The sequence below is a fragment of the Prionailurus bengalensis genome, chromosome B1 (assembly GCF_016509475.1).
Source record: "Prionailurus bengalensis isolate Pbe53 chromosome B1, Fcat_Pben_1.1_paternal_pri, whole genome shotgun sequence".
In the NCBI taxonomy this organism is placed as follows: Eukaryota; Metazoa; Chordata; class Mammalia; order Carnivora; family Felidae; genus Prionailurus; species Prionailurus bengalensis.
In genome coordinates, this window is record NC_057344.1 from 15,310,664 (window position 1) to 15,325,503 (window position 14,840).

At 47.5% G+C, this 14,840-nt stretch overlaps 1 protein-coding gene across 5 annotated transcripts in view; it reads right to left on the minus strand.

Annotated features, from left to right (window-relative positions):
* The window catches only part of IRF2 (interferon regulatory factor 2), a 91,786-nt gene that overhangs the window by 19,726 nt on the left and 57,220 nt on the right, over positions 1-14,840 (minus strand). For all 5 annotated transcript variants that reach the window (XM_043558384.1, XM_043558352.1, XM_043558341.1 and 2 more), the window contains exons 3-6: positions 14,302-14,401; positions 12,474-12,650; positions 12,104-12,150; positions 2,234-2,351 (exon numbers count right to left, since the gene is read on the minus strand). In XM_043558384.1, the coding sequence (XP_043414319.1) occupies positions 2,234-2,351; positions 12,104-12,150; positions 12,474-12,650; positions 14,302-14,401 (442 nt within the window). The remainder of the gene's footprint in view (positions 1-2,233; positions 2,352-12,103; positions 12,151-12,473; positions 12,651-14,301; positions 14,402-14,840) is intronic.

Genomic DNA, 14,840 nt, shown 5'->3' on the forward strand with positions numbered 1-14,840 from the left:
CCTTTTACTGCGTCCATTATTATTTTATTATTAGGCCAAGGAAGAGACTCGTGTAATCAAGTTCTACACCAAACCGGGCCTCCAGTCTTTGCCCGGAAGTAAGGAAGTAATGACTCATTAAATTAGCACCAGCCCCTAGAGCACTAATCCTACGGAAAGGGCAAAGAACAATCAACCTGACAGAGAATTTACATGCCAAAGACTCAACCAAATGTTTAAGGGGGGGAAAAAAGGCCAGAAAAACCCCTCTGATACCACTCTGGCTTTCGTTTGCCATTTTATCTGAGGCTGAATTCACCGCATAAATGAAGGGTAGCGCAAAACCCACCAGCTCCCTGGAAATAGCTGAATCTTAAGAAAAAGTGCCTGGAGTCTTGGCAAATTAGCTTGTTGTTGCTGTTTCTTTTTAAAGGGCTCAATGGGGAAGGCTTTCCACAGACCGCCTGCCTGCCGAGGAAGGGAAGCCTGGCAGGCAGGGCCATTATCTGCCCTGATACAGCGAGCTCGCAACATATGCTCCCGTCCTTCCTTCACACTGCACTCTGCCAAAGCCCGCAGCGTTCAGGGGAGTCCCTGCATACATCATCCTACTTCCCAGTCACCAGAACCCAGGGGGAGGGAGGGGCGAGTGACATTTACAGCATCCATCCGGGGCCTCCCATCAGTACTCAGCTAAGGATCCAGAAACGAAGGTACCTGGACTGGAGGTTTGCTCTCAGTTCTGCGTGATCTCACTGGTTCTTACCGGCATCAGAAGCCCCGACAGGCTACAAAATAGGGAAGGGTTTAAGGGACCCAAAGGCGCCTGAGGGCAAAGCCTGGTTGTGGATTCTGGGGCTGGAGCTGGAAGACAAGGTCACGGGCCTCCACGCCTGCACAGAACCCCCACCGTCCACTCAGTGCAGTGGCCCAATGGGACTTGGTTGAAATGAAATTCACAATGGTCACCCTCCTGCCGAAAACCCTCCAAGGAGTGGTGTTTACATTGCAGGTGTATGTAAAACGGTTGTGCACTTTACTGTTATACTTCAATATAAAAATATATATATATTTGGGGTGCCTGGGTGGCTCAATCAGTTAGGTGTCCGACTCCTGGTTTCAGTTCAGGTCACGATCTCACAGTTCGTGGGTTTGAGCCCCGCATCGGGCTCTGTGCTGACAGCTCGGAGCCTGGAGCCTGCTTCAGATTCTGTGTCTCCCTCGCTCTGTGCCCCTCCCCACTCGCACTTTGTCTCTCTCTCTCAAAAATAAACAAACATTAAAAAAATTTTTTTTAAATAAATAAAATAATAAAAATTTAAAAATACGTGTTTTTTGAAACATACCCTCTTGGCAGTTTGGGAATAAGATCCAGGGTCCTTCCCATGGCCTGCACAGGCCCCCAGGAGCCTACCCTGTGTCCCCCTCTGATGGCGGGGGGGGGAACGTTCGGCCCCTCTGGATTTCCTCCTAGTCCTCCAAGTGGGTTCCTACACTGAGGTCCGTGTCCCACAGTTCTGGGGCCCGCCCCACGCGGCCCCTCCTCACCCACCCGCTGCAGAGGCAATGCCACTCCTTCACGAAGCCCCCGATCTAAGTCCGGCCCCGGATATTCCCTCTTGTTCTTTTCTTTGCAGCGTTCTTCTCAAATGCGAGCGCCGTAGATACCTGTGGCGCGGTGTGGTGACTGACCGTCCTTCCACAGAGACTGTCCTGCCCCCCAGCCTATTTCTAGCTCGGAGTCTGGTATACAGAAGGCGCTCAAGAATCTTTGTGGAGTCCAAGTGTGCCCTCTGGCAACAGGTCTCTGTGCCTCAGTTCCTTCATTTGTAAGAACGAGCACCGCTTGTATGGGAGGTATGCCAGGGAGCAGGGGCAGAGAGGACCCACGAGGACAGTCTTCCCTCTCCTGGGTCCCAAGTTAAATGAATAACCCTTTTGCCCACGTGACCGCTTACTGAAAGACGGAGAACTGCTGATCGTGAGCCACTGGGAGAAAAAAAAAACAAACCCATTTCACCTACCGGACTCTCCGGGGAAGTCACTCTTGAGGCTGACCCATCGCAAGCTCCTTTATCTGACCCTCAGAGGTCTTTCTTTTTCAGCCCTGAAATCTAGCGGCTGGAACTTTGCATTTTCAGATGGTTCCAAGACCTCCTCCCCCTGACTATGTTATTTCAAATCACGTTTTACAAACTTCAGACCCCGGGGGGCTGCTTGTGTGTATGAAAAATGAGATGTCAAAACAGTTTACCTATGATGTTCACCGTACTATCCACTTCATTTTTTATAGCTGAAGTCAGGACGGCATACTCAGGAGAAAGATCACTTACTCCATTACTAAGCCCCAAAGATGACTCAACTGGTTCTTGCTAGGAAGAAGAAAAGAAAAAAGAATTGAGAACACTTCCTTTTCCCTCCTTTTTCTTAGCTTCAACTCTACCCTCTGTCTACTTTCTTTAACGCTAGGGTCATGTTCGTCTCCTGAACGCGTTTCCCTGCTCATTTAAATCAGCCTGAAGCTAAAGAAGCATGTTTCTGCATAGACTAGACCTACCACATACGGCCTTCTCTTCTTTTCCTTCTAGGAAAGGGTCCCAGCAAGCTGATTTGCGTTTATGAGATGCTTACACCTGTAGAGGACGGTTTGGGGGTTGAGCAGGGCTGCGTAACTGTCTGGGTACCATGTGCCTAGCTGCTAGATCTTCCTTCTCTGAGAGACGGGGTGCTCAAGAGGGCCAACTCCTGGCTTTCTAAGGGGAGGAATCATGCCACGTCTTCTACAATTATTTCCGAGGAAAAGGTCCGCCTCAACCATTGCGCCAAGAACAGGAACCCAGGGGACTCTGTGAACGACTTCTCCTCAGGTAAGGTTTGCCCTGGGCCCTGGTCACCTGAGCACCCTGCTCTGGGCCGGTGGCGGACAACACGGGCCAGACCAAGTGGAAGGCTTCCTCCCCGCCATGGGAGTCCAGTGGGGCAACCCCACGTCCAGGGCTTACACGTAAATGCCTTTCGAGTGCGTGAACGTCCCGGGCCGCCCGAGAGGCTACTTGTTCGTGCTATTGAAACAATGCAACAAATTCCTTTTCCTTAGTGTAGCTCTCCATTCTGCTTTATTCAAGCCCACCGGAGCCCTCCGACCTCTGAGAAAGCCAACCAACTTTGGGGGAGCCAGTGCTGAGGTACCTATGGACTTTCAGCATTTTGAGGAGAAAGCTTTTCCTCAAGGTCAGGTTGCATTTGCATCTATGATCAATTGAGCCAGACAAAAAAAAAAAAAAGCCACCCAGGACAACCCCTTTGGGAAACCAGAATGAAGAGTGGGGGCAGAAAGAACACAAGACGGGAGCAGAAGGTCATCGGAGATAGACATGCCTGTGCTTTGAAAAATCCAGAGTGGTGGCACCTCCAAGGCATGCCGACTAGTCTTACCCATTTATTTACATGCTACCTGGAATCAGGGATGAACACCCCCTCCCCAAAAGTCTTAGGGAAGGAGGAAGAAATTAACCTCTTCCTTCATGACCCCACCTGGCAGACTCCCACCATGGTAACTCACTCTAACCTCGAAGGCACCACCTCACCACGTAGCTCAGTCCTAATAAATTTCCTCACTGCACGGCCGACAAGAGGCCCCAAAGGGCAAACAGGAGAAGGGCCCAGGATAGTCCCCCCTGGCACAGTCTTACCCCTTTCTCCCTTTCTCCTGCAGCGCCTTGCATCTCCCCCTTTGTACAAGTCCAAATAGGAACTCTGCCCGTTCTGGGGAACACGCGCTTGCCTGTGACACGAGTCTCCATCGTTTCTCTTCCTTTACTGCCAAACTCCTGAACAGGTGTCTGCCTTTCCCACCGTGGCCTCCTCACCCGTACCCTTGTTAGAGCCTGGGGTGGGGCCGCCACCCCAGCCGCGGGCTCAAGCTTCCGGCTCCCGTGGGGCCGGGAGGACACGCGTGTTGTCTGTCAGGCTTTGCAGTCACACGGACCTGGGCTCGAAGCCTGGTTCCTCCACCTTGTACTGGATGCAGGACCTCATTTAACCCTCTCCAAGCCTCTTCTAGGGCACTGTAGACAGCTGTAAGCTGAGGACAATAAGGGACCCATGTCCCAGGGATGATGTGAAGATTAAATGAGACAAATATGCCCCTAGCACTTAGCATCAAATAAATGCTTTCTATTATTCAAGATCACCAATACAACTGCTCGCGACTGCGATGACCTGTCCTTAAGTCCCGTCCCTCAACCCCACACTCCGACATCCAACAGGGGGGGAACGCACTATCCCTCCTGACAATGTGACCGTCTGGTGTTAATCCCCCACCTTCTGACGCCACCTGCCTCTCTCGCTGCTTTCTCGGCGGCCCCCTTTCCACATCTCCCTCCCTGGCCCCGCCCCGCTATCCATTCTTCCGCAAGTGCCCAAAAGGAACTATGTGCAGAACATCTTAAGGAACTAGGAAAGGAACTGCTAATCTTTATGGCTCTCTTAGGTTGTCAAGTTATTTTTTACTCACTCTGCTTCTAGGTTGCTTATAAAAGTAATGAGGCAGCCAGACGTGCATAGATTTAAAGACCTAAATTATTCTGATCTCAGCTGAAGGCCTCTCAAAGTGCTTCGCATGATCTACAGTTTAATTAGTGGCAAGTGATACTTCTATCAACTTTACACTTGAGAAAACTATGACTCAGAGACTAAATTAATTTTCCAAGATCACACTACTTTTAGCCTAAGGAGATACAAGAACCGAACTCCGTCTTTGGTCACGCAACATGATCCTATTCCAGGAGCTTTCTGTCTTAATCAACCCTGCGCTAATCCCCACAGAGATTCAGACAGAAGTATTTTCAACACTGTGTTACTTCCCGCCCCATCCCTACCCTGTGTCCCGCGCTACGTCTCTAACGCAACAAACAGCACGCTCTTCCAACGGAGATGAGTCAGACTATTTCGAACATCCTACTTCAGGAATGCCCTGTTGCTTTTGAAATCTTCAGCGCAAACCACGTCGCTGGTATCATCACTCTGGAAGGACAGTAAGAGTACACCGTAGAGCGAGATGTAGCCAGCGCCTGTCCGGAAGGTCTCCACGCAGGGCGCAAAACAAAAGGATCTTCACTGTACTTAGTCAAACCTAAACTATATACTTTAAAAAAAGGGGGGGGGGAGGCACCTGGGTGGCTCACTCAGTTAAGCCTCTGACTTCAGCTCAGTGATGTCATGATCTCATGGTCTGTGAGTTCGAGCCCTGCATCGGGCTCTGTGCTGACAGCTCAGAGCCTGGAACGTGCTTCAGATTCTGTGTCTCCCTCTCTCTCTCTCTGCCTTTCCCCGGCTCACGCTCTCTCGCTCTCTCTCAAAAATAAACAAACATTAACAAATTTTTTTTAAAAAGCAAAGGAGTCAAACTAAGCAAGGGGGTGCACAGTTCTCTATGAAACACGTGCATAGAGGTCTTTGTCCAGCATCTCCTGGTCTCATATGGTGCCCCATGCCTGCCCTGTCCCCTGCCTTGCTGTACCATCTCAGGACCAGATTAATCCTGAACCAGCCTCCTCTTTCAGTTCCCTTTCTTAGTTTAGAGACAGGCTGTCCTGTGAATCAGCTAGTTTTGGTTTCCAACCTGCCCCAAAGAAAATCAAAGATTATGCTTAGGTTCAGACCCCTCCCTGGTGCATTAACTCTGCCAAATATTTATGCCCAAGAACCTTTTTTCTCAGTATAGAATCTAAAGTTTGGTCTGCAGTTGAAAGGGATTTTAGGCAAAAGCAAACTGGCACAAGAGAGAGTACAAGGGCAGGGGCTGTCCTCTTTAGACCTCTAAAGTAACACATCTTTGGTTGGTCTCAAAAGCTGTACTTGCTGGAGGGGTTTGGGGATGGACCGAGTCAGAGGCCAGCAAGGGGCACTCAGCCCTCTGCTCCAAGCCAATTCCATCTCATTCCTGTGCCACAGCCCCTTGTCCAGACGTCCCTCTCCTCGAGGCCAAATACAATGGCCGTATGACCATTTCCATGGGCAATCCAGCCCCCTACTGCCAGAAATGCCCTAATTCATCTGTGCAAAGCCTGTCTCCTTGACGCCACATTGAAGGACATCTCTGGGTCTCTCTACTAACTAAAATTTCAGGTTGATGGCTGGGCTCCATAAATGCCCAGGGGACTCCACACTCCACACCATGAAGCCGCTAAGAGCAGGAACTCTAATAAACAGGTTGATGCCTCCCGCGCAGTCCTATGACACCTTCCTTCCTTCCCTAGAACTATAACTTCCCTAGAATTTCATTCTCTTCCTACTCTCACTGCAACCTCCCTTTGACTTCTCTCCTTGGCTCCCTTCTCTCTTCGCCTTGTCCTTGGGTTTCTGCTTTCATCTCATACAGCTCCTCCTTGGAGACGACATCTGTTGTCAAGGCCTCCAGTGTCGTTCTTGAGTACATGACCACACTCCTGCGCTCCCACGCTTACCTGAGCTCTGGGGCCTGCTAGATCCGACTTTTCTACCTGACACTGGCTGCAGAGGGGTCTCTGTCATCTCAAATTCAACACGTCCCAAGTTAAACTCACCCTCTTCTCCACAAAACATGCTCCACTCCCAACATTCCCTTCTGTCTTAATAAGGGAAGACAGACAGGACTGGACTCAGGGTCTGGACTCAGGGTCTCCTCTTTGACCCACTCCTGTCTTCACCCTCTACCTCCCGTCCAAACTCTCCTCCTCTCCGTTCCAACTGCCACCACCTTCATCTACACTTGCCCAGTGTGGTCTCCTCTCCTCCGTTCCTTCCTACTCCCAAATATCAACTCCATCGTGCTCTGATCTTACCCCAGGAGTTCAACCATGCCTTGTTACACAACATCATCCAGAGAGGTTATTCAACCCCCCAGCCTTGGCATTGTGCTCTGAGCGGTACCCTCGAGAGCTATCAAGAGTGGGAGGAGGCACCTGGGGCAAGCCCTCTCCCCTGCTCCATCCAGGGCAGCTCTCATGACCTGTTCAAGTGGGTTGTCAGCCTGTGTTTTCACCTGATTAAGGTTTAAAAACTGAAGACCTCTTCCGACCAAGGAAGGGATCGCTCCAGGAGCAGCCTGCCAGGTGGTCTTCGGACAGTGACAAGGGAGCATGTTGTTTTTAATCCATCTCAAGTCACCGTTAGAGCCAACAGCTCGGTTAGAAAGTTGTGCTAGGGGTGCCTGGGTGGCTCACTTGGTTAAGCATCCGACTCTCGGTCTTGGCTCAGGTCAGGATCTAACAACGGTTTGTGAGTTCGAGCCCAACATCGGGCTCCGTGCTGACAGCGAGGAGCCTGCTTGGGATTCTCCCTCTCCCTCTTGCTGCCCTCCCCCACTCGCTCTCTCTGTCTCTCTCACAAAAATAAGGAAATAAATTTAAAAAAATAAAGAAAGAAAGTTGTGCTAAAAACAGGGGCACCTGGGTGGCTCAGTCAGTTAAAGTGTCTGACTTCAGCTCAGCTCGTGATCTCGCGGTTCGTGAGTTCGAGCCCTGCGTCGGGCTCTGTGCTGACAGCTCAGAGCCTGGAGCCTGCTTCGGATTCTGCATCTCCTCTCTCTGCCCCTCCCTCACTTGCGCTGTGTCTCTCAAAATAAATAAACATTAGAAAAAATGTTTTTAATAAAAACCAAATACCTGCTTTTCTGTAACTTCTACCCAGAGGTCTGCAGTCAGAACTAATACAGACCAGGCCTGGTCTTGACCAAGTGGCTTTAGAGGAACCTCCTCAAATATAATTCCCATCATAGCACCAATGCTTTGATCTGGAAGCACTTTACAGTTTCAAAGCATGTCTGTTTCATCTGCAAACAATCCAGTGAGGCAGGAAGTATTAATTTCTAATCCTCCTCACCCACAGTCTTTGTTTCCCACTGTTGCCTCACACAGACTCCTGCTCTAATTAAGCCAGTTTCCTGACTCATCCAGGGAAGACCAAACAGCAACTCTGACTTCCCGGCCTTCATTTGATGCTCCTGGTGCCAGGGATTGACGACCATTTTATTTGATCCCTGCCCCAAAGCCTGGCTCGGGTCCCACAGCTTCTGAAAGGCCAAGAGGCACCAGGTGTGGTGAAAGAGTGTGGGTTCCAAAGCTAGAGTGACCCGGATTCAAATCCCAGTTTCAAAAGCCGTGCTACCTTAGGGAAATTACTCACCCCTCTGTGCTTCCATTTCCTCATAACCTGCCCATCACAGGGAGAGCTCAATGACATAATAACTAGAGCTCAGAACTTGGTAGAACCTGGCTCTAAAATGTCAGCTACCACCCCTCTGTTTATCCACTTCTCTCCTTATTGATCTTGGCCTTGTGATGTTTTTGAAACGCATATACGCACTGAGGATGCACAACACGGTATTGCTCACTACTGTGTGCCTCAGTCTTACTTCCTTAGATGGTTACCTCCACTCAGGCAAGGCCTGGTTCCAGTAAAACATGGTCCACTGAGCTCAGAGCATACACATTCACAAAGAGAACATTGAGGAACATCGAGGCAGAGTTTCTGCACCTACTGCGTAGCCGATGGGCCTCAGTTTCCCAGTCTCAGGGAAGCTCCTGGCTGAGGGAACACAGAGCAAGGACAGAAACTGCCTGACCTACCCAAGAAAAATGCGGACACTTAGCCCACACGTTCGAAACATCATTTGCTAGTTAAGACTTCAACTTGAACTCAGTGAAGACGGGAAGGAGCCTGTCTCAATAGCAAATTCTCCTACCCGGTTACTAGACACAAGGCAAACTTTCTCTGTGCAAGAAACCTATCTGGCCTACCCAGGTGCACACTGCACAGGACACATTAACTCAGAGCTCAGGCACTGTGACAAAAGTAACGTATTAACAGCTCAGTAAGGATAAAGCCCTTGAACTGTATGATTCCAGGCAACCTGGAGAGTTAACTTCGGAAACAATCTCCACAAACGTTTCAGGAAACACACTGGCTTTGGCAGTCATGAGCCACAGAACTTGGGAAGGTTACTGGCCTTATCTATACTCTGCTGCTACACTGTGGGACAGGCGCAAGCAGATTTAAGTTCAAAAGGTAGGCTGTGCTTATGGCTGATGAATCGCCTGCCTTCTGCCGAAGGAATAAGGTCTGTCTGAGAGACAAGTCTCAGGTATTAACCATACCGTCATCAGTGGAAGATTGCACAATATGCACTTGGCTGGGATAGAACCTCACCTACACAGCTGCACGTAAGAGGAAAGCTCTTTCTCGCTCCCCTGGACCACTATGGCCACACCTCGCCCAGGGCCGTCCCTTCCACAACTGAGCGGCCATATGGAAGATACCGCCATTGCTGACGTGACTGAAGACGTCTTCTCTGATGAGAACAGCAAGGGTCATCAATTCTAAGAAGCGCATCTCCACAGCCCTAAAATAGGATTGCCTGGTAATCAATTGTGGGCCATGGTTTCACTGCAAGCAGTTTTTCTTGCTTGGACATACCTAAGATAATGGCATATCATATAATCGCTGGCGTCTATTTTTCGATGGAGTATGGTAGGTATGTTTGAGCAAGGTTTATTGAAAGTGAACATCTGTTACTCCCTTCTTATTGTCTATTAACAGAGATTTTGAAATTAAATCTGCGTTGCAATGTAAACCCCCCCCGCTCCCACCTCACACCTTATATTTATTTGTGCATCTATTTAGTGATCAAATATGTATTAAGTATCTGTTCCCTACCAGGCACTGAGCTAGATGCTACGAAAACAGTGAAGATAAGACAGTCATACCTAAGATTGTAGCAAATTCTTCAAACTCACATATTTGTGGGGAAGTTCAACTTTTCTGACTCAACAACATTAATTAAAACGTAGGCCCTAAAAAAAAAAAAATCCAAACTCCAGGAAACTTAAAACTAATGACTAGGTTTTTTCAACTGCAAGGAAAAATAAATTTTTTTAAAGTGATGTTAAGGAAGATCTATATGTTAAAAAACACTTGTAAGACACACCGCCAACCAAAGTGTGTGAACTGTATACGGATTCTAATTCAAGTAAACACACTGTACAAAAATTACATCATTGACGAAACAACTGGGAATCTGAACACTCACCAGATATTTGATGCGCTTGAGGAATTACTGTTAATTTTTCAGATGCAATAATGATACTGTGTTGATAACAATTTTTAAAGAGTGCCCATATTTGGAAAGTATATCCTGAAATACTTATGGGGGGAAAATGATATGATGTGGATTTTGCTTCAGAATAGTGAGCTGAGCCATAGAAAATGGTTTTTGCGAATCAAAAATGGCTATCTATGGGGCACCGAGGTGGCTCAGTGGGTTGAGCATCCGACTTTAGCTCGGGTCGTGATCTCACCGTTCATGAGTTCGAGCTACATATCAGGTTCACTGCTGTCAGCACGGAGCCCACTCTGGATCCTCTGTCCCCCTTTCTCTCTGTCCCTCCCCCACTTGCACTCTCTCTTTCAAAAATAAACCTTTAAAAAAATGGTTGCCTGAAATCTGCAATTTCATATGGGATGGGGGGGGGGGGGAAGCAATGGGGCCATGACTGAAATTAAAGGGCCATGAGCTGATTAATGTGGAAATTAGGGTGATGGTTGCAGAGTAAATTTTACTCAGTTGTCTCCTTCCTGTGTGCATAAACATTTTCTACAATAAATAGTTAAAACTGGGGCACCTGGGTGGTTCAGTCAGTTAAGCTTCCAACTTCGGCTCAGGTCATGATCTTGCGGTCCATGAGTTCAAGCCCCGTATCAGGCTCTGTGCTGACCTCTCAGAGCCTGGAGCCTGCTTTGGATTCTGTGTCTCCCTTGCTCTCTGCCCCTCCCCTGCTCATGCTCTGTCCGTCTCTCAAAAAATGAATTAAATGTTTAAAAAAAATTTTTTTTAAGTTAAAACAAAATTAGGTCTTAGTACCACTCTGTATTCAAAATAAGTCAGAAAGTAAAAATATTTAGAGTGAAACTGGAGGTTGCCTAAAATACACTGCCTAAAATGTTCGTTTTCCACTGTGAATGGAAGGTGAGTATGTCCAACACTTTAACAGTTTATCTCAGCTTCCCCTCAAAGTCCATCTACCTTCACAAGATTAACTTTATATCAGAAGTAAATAGTCTTGTTTTTTTTTTTCTTTCTATTTTACTAACTGGCTTGCTTTCAAACATCGTGCCGTCTGGACACTCTGGATTTTTTCTTTGACAGTGATTCTGGGTTAGGAATCAGAATACTTGGCATCACCTTTAAGGTCAGTTCTAAATGACCATGTGACTTTGGCCACATGACCTACACAGCCTTTGGGCCCACGTCACTCTACTCCCTCTAGCCTCAGTTTCTCTACCTGCAAACGGAGTGCAGTGAACCCTAAGACAATCTTCTCTTCGATGGTCCATAGGCCTGGGAATGTAGTGTCTGCTCTTTGCTTGTCCACTGAAACTCATCCTCCATTTTCCAGGGACATCTGGCTCTTCTCTGGCTATTTAACAAGGGCTACGCAATCTAGGCACAAAGATCCTCGGGCCACAGGGGATTCCAGACTACACAGCCTACTGAAAAGCTCACACACACAAACACACCCCTATGGAAAACCCTGGGAGTCCTGAGAAGTAGTTCTGGGCCGGGGGCGGTTGCAGAAAGAATCTCCTGAGAACCACACTAACAGGGTGTTCCAACGGGCCACTGTGCCCCCAACCTAACGGCCTGTCATGGAATATACACATAACGTATAGATGCTACATTTTAATATAAGTGTATAATACTTAATATACATTACATATATTTAATAGCCTAAAAATATGCTTCATGTGATCAGATAGTAGCTGGTTGCTGGAGCTCAGCTGAAACTAAGTGACCAGCTGGCAACAGTCTTGGGGACCAGATGGAGGCTGGAGTCCAGCTCAGTGTGAATTTGTGACTTCATTCATAAACTGCTCAGTGGAATTGCATTAAGCAGGGGATATGCGTGCTGGAGCCTACACGAGGGGACATGCCAAAGAGGATACATGAAAAGCACATAAAACACGACAGCCAAAGAAGAAAGGTTAAATACTTCACAGAGATCCCATGACTTGTTTTCATGAGACAGAATAGGAATCATTAATACGGTCACAACTTTGGCTTTCTCTCTGAACAACCAAAGATTACCTTGATGTGCTTCACTCTGTCTTCTTTTTCTGTCTTTGGTTTCTTTCCTGTGGCAACAAATAGAATAGTTTTGAATTAACTCGTGAAGAACGTACAGAGAAGACATTTCCCCTCAATTCTTTCTGAAACTCTCAACTGAACCTGTACATGTTTTAATCTGTACGTGGTCAAAATTCCAAATGTTTCTTTGACTGTCTTTGGTGACCGGACAGTCACTTTCCCCAGCCAGGTAAAGGCAGGACCATCATCCACAGTGTGAACTACTGTTCCATCCTTGGAGTGACTACGGATGTGGAAATAACGAAATCACAAGGGTACTACAATATATACTCAGTGATCACGGTTTTCATCAGTAAATTTCTTTATCTACCTTTCTTAGAAGGTCTTTCAGATAATGGCAACATCCGGTATACTCTGAAGGCATTGTTTCCTTTCTTTATACTTTTATCCTTGACTTCTTCAATGTCAGGCAAGGAGTTCATGGCACATCGAAAATTCGCCTTCCATGTTTTTGGATCAGGTTTATCTACTCCTGGTTGATGCTTTCCTAACAAAAGAGCCAAAAGAATGAAGGTTAAGAAAAAGAGGGGAAGGGGTGCCTGGGTGACTCAGTCGGTTGAGCGCCCGACTTCAGCTCAGGTCATGATCTCATGGTTTGTGAGTTCGAGCCCCGCGTCGGGTTCTGTGCGGACAGCTCAGAGCCTGGAGCCTGCTAAGGATTCTGTCTCTGTCTCTCTGCCCTTCCCACCCCTCTCAAAAATAAATATTAAAAAAAATTATTAAAAAAAAGAAAAAGAGGGGGGAAATATAGAGTAAAAATGCCTGGAAACACAGGAATGCTGGCTAGGTAGTGCAGAGAACCCTTTTAATTCCAGGCTCTACTTACAGCAGCCAACCATCCTAGTTTGCCTGGGACTGGGACTGAATTCCTGGGATGTGAGAATTTTTGTTTTAAAATCTGGACAGTTCTGGGAAAACTGGGACAAACTGGTCACTCTGGCTCTACCAAACAGCTTGAGAAAACCCTCATAACGGTAGAACAAAGGAGAATCAAGGTACGTAACAGAGAAGGCTGGAAGGCCAGGAGGCCAACAAACCCAGATAACTGGAGTGTCTCTTTTTCATCTGACTCAAATATTAATCAGAACGCCGATTCCTGTAAATAGCTCCCTACTGAAATTTTGTTATAAAATATCCAACTCTTGATTTCGGCCCAGGTCACGATCTCACGGTTCATGGGACTGAGCCCCGCGTCGGGCTCTGTTCTGAAAGCATGGAGTCTGCTTGGCATTCTCTCTCTCTCTCTCTCTCTCTCTCTCTCCCTCCCTCTCTCCCTCCCTCTCTCTCTCTCTCTCTCTATGCCCTTTCCTCGCTCTTTCTCGCTTACCTGCCACAACAAATAAGTTCTATATTCCCCTGGTGCACACCTAGTGCGCCATAGTCAGAATCCCACATTTATAGGAAATTTAAGGACTAAGTTTCCCCAGCACGGGCACAGCATCACTTCTGAATGATGAAGTGTGTACCCCACGTGCCCTGGATGTGCCTGGGGACACGTCACCAGCTTTTCAGAGCTATCTTCACGAAGCCATAAGCCATATATGTGCAGTGAGAAAAAAAACACAAAACGATGGTTAACACTGTATTACTGTAAAATCGAGATTTGCTAAGAGAATAGAATGTCAATGTTCTCACCAAAAACAAAAATTAAAGGTAAATATGAGAAGTGACGGGTGGGTTCATTAACGTGATGGGGGGGAAATCCTTTCACGGTGCATACATCAAATCATCACATTGTACGCCTTAAATATCTCACAATTTTATTTGTCAATCTATACCTCAATTTAAGAAAAACGGGGTGCCTGGGTGGCTCAGTCGGTTAAGTGTCCGACTCTGGCTCAGGTCATGACCTCACAGTTTGGGAGTTCGAGCCCCGCGTCAGGCTCTGTGCTGACAGCCGGGAGCCTGGAGCCTGCTTCAGATTCTGTGTCTCCCTCTCTCTCTGACCCTCCCCCACGCATACTCTGTCTCTGTCAGTCTCTCTCTCGAGAATAAATAAACATTACAAAAGAAAGAAAGAAAGAAAGAAAGAAAGAAAGAAAGAAAGAAAGAAAGAAAGAAAGAAAGAAAAAGAAGACATGTAAGCAACAACCGACAACAGCGTCTGCCTCTAGAGACGATGCAGGGGCGTTTGCTACCTGTGTGGATGGCCCAGTTTCTAAAGAGTGGTGCATCTTTTTCCACATCCCACCCATGTCTAGCCGCATGCATCCAAGGGATCTGGAAAATCTTCTTTTCCTGAAAAACAAAAGCAAAAAAGCAACTGCAACCACGGGGTTCAGGCCACCTTTGCGGGAGGTTTGTAAGTCCTGGCTAGTAAGATTCTCTACTAAGTGTCACTGGGTTTGCTAAGTGTCTGCAGTAAAATCCACTAGTAAACGCACCTCCCCACTGGGCCCCAAATCTTGATGGCCTATTCGGGAAAGATTCAGAGTCATGTGGAGTCTGGCAGCATAGGAATGTACTCCAAGGTCAACGCGATGATCTGGGGATATGCCAATGCGTTCTGTTACCTGCGTCATTTTTCCTCAAAGGACCACATATAACTGGTCACTGACTGCAACTTCTAATGCTTATTATTACCATTGGTTTCCATCATTTGCCAAAGAGGAACTCTGGTTGCCTTAGGCAAATTAAAAAGTAGGCAACTTTCCAAAATGACACCCATTTGTGCTGC